The sequence below is a fragment of the Carlito syrichta genome, unplaced genomic scaffold (genome assembly GCF_000164805.1).
Source record: "Carlito syrichta isolate Samal-C Ts95f unplaced genomic scaffold, Tarsius_syrichta-2.0.1 Scaffold104777, whole genome shotgun sequence".
Taxonomy (NCBI): Eukaryota; Metazoa; Chordata; class Mammalia; order Primates; family Tarsiidae; genus Carlito; species Carlito syrichta.
In genome coordinates, this window is record NW_007048873.1 from 40,103 (window position 1) to 44,290 (window position 4,188).

Below are 4,188 nucleotides of genomic sequence, written 5' to 3' on the forward strand. Positions count from 1 at the left end.
TGGATCTCGGTGAGCAGGCGCGCGCGGGCCGCGTATTCCTCGTAGTTCTCCAGCAGCAGGCGGCCGGCCTCCTCGTTGAGCGCCGACTCGGGGTTGGGGTGGATCAGCAGGCACTTGATGGTCTGTGGGAGAGGCCGTCAGGAGCCACCCTGCTGGCTCCCTGGCTCCCCCGCTCCCACCTCGCGGGACACGGGCCACCCACACGTTTCTCTTTGTGTGCCCATCAGTCTTCCCCAGCTGGTGGGGACCGTTTCCAAAAGGACACGAAGCCGCGGGCCCAACCGAGGTCTGGCTCTTGGAGACCCTTGCCGGGTGAGGGGACAAGCCAGAATTCTCTCAGAGGGTACCCGGACTTGAGTCCTGTCTGGTTCTGAACTTGCCTCGACATGACCTCAGAGCCCCCCCCCCATTCAATGAGCGAGGCCTGGACAGAGGAAGGGCCTGGCCCAGGTCACTCAGGACAGGAGGAATTCACACCTGGGGCTGTTGGACTCCAAGCCCCCCATCTTCCCAGGTGCAGCATAAATCTGACCGGTCACTGGCAGTAACAGGATTCCAAGCTCAGAGTCATGGGACTCTGGCTGGGAAGGACCATGCCCAAGAAGAAAAGGCACCCGGATGTAAGGGCGACTGGCCGCCTAAGGGTCACAAAGGTGGTCGAGGCAGGGGCGAGTCCCTCAGTACGCCCACCAGCTGTCCTAGCTGGGGCAGAGTGGGGTGCAGAGGCCTGAGCGCAGCAGGGTCTAGCATCCCCAGCAGATCCGCTAAGCTGTGGTGCCTGCCCCACCTCACTGCTCCCTACAAGATGCCCAGGAGCGAAGCAACGAGCCTGGTCCGAGCAGGTGACAATAACAGGGGCTCCCAGGGACAGCTGTGACACACGCACAGCACTTGGCTCAGCGATACCATTGATAGGAAACAGGGACCAGGGACACAGACCCTGCTCTAGTTCGTTTCACTGCACCCCCGAGGGGGAGGCCTGGCCCTTGCCACAGCTCCCACACTGGCTGAGCGTGACCGGCACAGATGCAGAGCCAGCAACTGGCAGGACCACAGCTCGACGCCAAAGTCCCTGGCAGCCACTGCTGACACCTCAGGGAGGTGGTGGTGTGGGCAGGAAGGAAAGGTCTGGAGTTTGTCACCTCGGAGCTCAATCCTGTCCTGTGACCTGCAGGAAACCCCAACTCCCCATCCTCTCTGCCATGTGCCCTGGTCTCAGTAGAAACTTAGTCCAAAAAAATCAGGACCACTCTGTTGCGGGCTGTCCTGTGCCCTGCAGAATCTGAGCAGCAAGCTGGCCCCTACTCCACTGGACGCTTGTACCATCCCATTAAGCTGTCACAACTAAAAGTATCTCCTGACATTGCAAAATGTCCTTGGAGGAGCAAAGGAAACCCTGATTTATGAAGGCATTCTAGAATTAAGACACCAGTGATGATTGCGCAAACACTGTTACTATTGGAAAACCAACGAACTGGGGAGGACAGTTTGAGGCCAGGCCAGAAGTCTGAGATCAGTCTGGACACCACAGCAAGGTGCTACCTTCACAAAAATTAGCCAGTGCACACCTGTAGTCCCAACCACTTGGGAGGCTGAGGTGGAAGAATCACTTGAGCCCCCAAATTTGACACTACAGTGAGCTATAACTGTGCCACTGCACTCCAGCAAGGCCCTGTCTCAAAAAACAAAAACCCTAAAACCAAACCACTAATCTGCATCTTCTAGAACGTGATCATGTTATGTAAACCATTTCTTCAAAAATAAAAAGCCTCTAACCAGACCCCAGACTTCTTCCTGTCCTACTGTACAAATCCATCACTTGTTGCAGAGCAAGGCACCCCTGGGCACTGCACAACAGTATTTGGTGCCCTGGGTCCAGCAATGCCAGTCCTTCTAGAATTTTCCAAAGCTAGAAACCTGAACTTTTTAAAAGTGGAAACCTTAAAAAACTCAGTTGATTTAGAAAAACTAACACCACAGGATGGCCAAAGCAGGCCCAGCCCCAGCCCCAGGTGGGCACTCACCAGCAGCACATGTCGGATGCCCAGCTCAGCCGTCCAGTCCCTCTTGAGCACGTTGACACAGATCTCGCCGTTGGCGCCCACGTTTGGGTGGAAGATCTTAGTCAGAAAGTAGCCCTTGGGTGGGGAGGCAGGGAAGTCCTTCCCCAGCAGGAGTTTCATGCGGAACAGACCTCCAGCATAGGGGGTGCCCTCTGGAGTGGAGGAGGGGCACTGGGTCAGGGCTCTCAGGACTGCCAGGCTCCCCAACACCCCAACCCAGCCTCCACGGTCTGGTTATGGGGCAGTGTCCTGCTGCCCCTCCACCAGGATGGGGGGCTTTTAGGGGGGAGGAGATTCTTGAGAACAAGAAAGGCCGAGTTCCCAGGGGAGCCTCAGGAACTCCCCCCCACCTCAAAGAGATGTCCATCTTGCAGCCCCAACCTGTGCCACCACCAAGCCCTAGTCGCTACCCTGGACGCCCCTTTTCCTTCCTCCCAAGTGACTTCCCCTAGCACAAGCCCTTCCAGGAGGCAGAGACCGGAGTGTCCCCTTGTCTTCCTGGAAGATGTCTGCTTAGAGGCTGTTCAGGCAAATGACCAGTCTGCTCAATGAAAGGCTTTCACTCACCCGCTTGCTTGAGTCGGAATACGCTCCCATGGCTGCCCCCCACGCCCAGCCATCAGCAGTCTGGGCGCCTGCCCCCCAGGTCCCCTCTAGAATCGGACCCCACTTCCAGCTTCCTCCCCGCTCCTCAGTCACCTAGAAGCCCTGAAAGGTCTGCCCTGGTGGCTCCACCAGCAACTTTCTTCTCTGCTCATGGAAAGCACCCACTCCACTGGCCTCAGGCCCTCATCTGCCGGCCCCAACCCCACTGTGCAGCCAGGAATTAATGACCCTGCTGTCACCACATCAGGGCAGCTTCCCTGACCGCCTGTCACCGTTACGGTGAACCAGACCCCTCCTTCACACATGCTTCTTACATATGGTTCATTTTGTGAAACCCAGGTGATGACAGAAGTGCGCTGTGCATGAAACGACATTCTGTATGGCTCTGCACAACTCAACAACCACGTGCGGCCACCTGTCTCCCCCCAAGTGCTGCGCCTGGCGGTTCTGGCTGTTCTTGCCACGTCCCAGAGCCCAACACCCACAGCAGGATGCAGTTTGAGGGCACCTGGCCCAACTCCCAGGCACTTGCTGGTGCTATTCCCACAGCCTGGAACCCTCCGCATCCCACTTAACCTCTGCCCATCCCCGGGTCCAGGGAAGCCACATCTGACAGCCCTGCCCCACATCTAGGCAAGGTCCCTGTCAAGTGCTCTCCAGGTGCTCCTCAGCACTTATGGGAAAATGACACACACCTGCCAATTGTGATGTCCTGTCCCACAGGCCAGGAGAGCTGTGCCCATCTGTCCACTCAACAGAGGGCTGGCCTGCGGTGGGCACCTCGGAGCCTCCCGCCCCGGAGCAGGATGGAGCAGTCCAGGTGGCAGCCCCTCCCTCCGGGATCCGGGACTCACCAGGGCCCTCGATGGTGACCTGCAGGTCTGTGAGGTCCTCCTCGTTGGGGAAGACCTTGATGCCATCCGGGGGGTCTGCGGTCAGCGTCGTCACCTCCTTGTACACCAGTCGGATGATGTGGGGGGGCAGGTTCTCCACGTTGGAGTTCTGGGCGCGGACGGGAGAGAGGTGAGCGGCCGGCAGAGCGGGGGACCCCTCGCAGGCCTAAGGATCCCGTAGTTCCTGCTGTCGATCACCCGCGGGCTCCCAGGCCCCCCACCCTGAGGCGTCAGGCCGCCATCCCGACTGGCCTCCCAACAGAAATGGAGCGGGCTTCTTGGGGGGGGTTCCAGATGGACCCCACCTACCGCAGGACCCCCCAAACCCGCTGGTAGCCCCGCATGGGCCCCCGTGGTCCAAGTAGGCCCGGCCCTGCCCTGCCGTCCTCCTCGCTCGGTCTCGGCCTGAGCATCCTAGCACCCCGGCTCGGCCTGAGGACGGCAGCGGGGCGCCCTTACACCCCGGGAGCCCAAGGGGCCGCGAGACGCGCCCTGGGCCCCCCCAAAGCTCTGCCGGGCCTTCCCGACAGGGAGATTCCGCCGGCAGGGAGGCCCTCGGGACCGTCCCTGGTCCGGGACGCCCAGGCTGGCCTTCCGGTCCCGCAAGGCCGCCAGAGAGAGGCCCC

General features: G+C 59.9%; 1 protein-coding gene across 1 annotated transcript in view; it reads right to left on the reverse strand.

The window, feature by feature from the left end:
• Nucleotides 1-3,906, reverse strand: part of UBE2S (ubiquitin conjugating enzyme E2 S) — a 4,319-nt gene extending 413 nt beyond the window's left edge. The window contains exons 1-4 of the mRNA XM_021716289.1: nucleotides 3,889-3,906; nucleotides 3,524-3,728; nucleotides 2,025-2,215; nucleotides 1-122 (exon numbers count right to left, since the gene is read on the reverse strand). Coding sequence (XP_021571964.1) covers nucleotides 1-122; nucleotides 2,025-2,215; nucleotides 3,524-3,728; nucleotides 3,889-3,906 — 536 coding nt within the window. The remainder of the gene's footprint in view (nucleotides 123-2,024; nucleotides 2,216-3,523; nucleotides 3,729-3,888) is intronic.
• Between the last annotated feature and the right edge of the window lie 282 nt (nucleotides 3,907-4,188).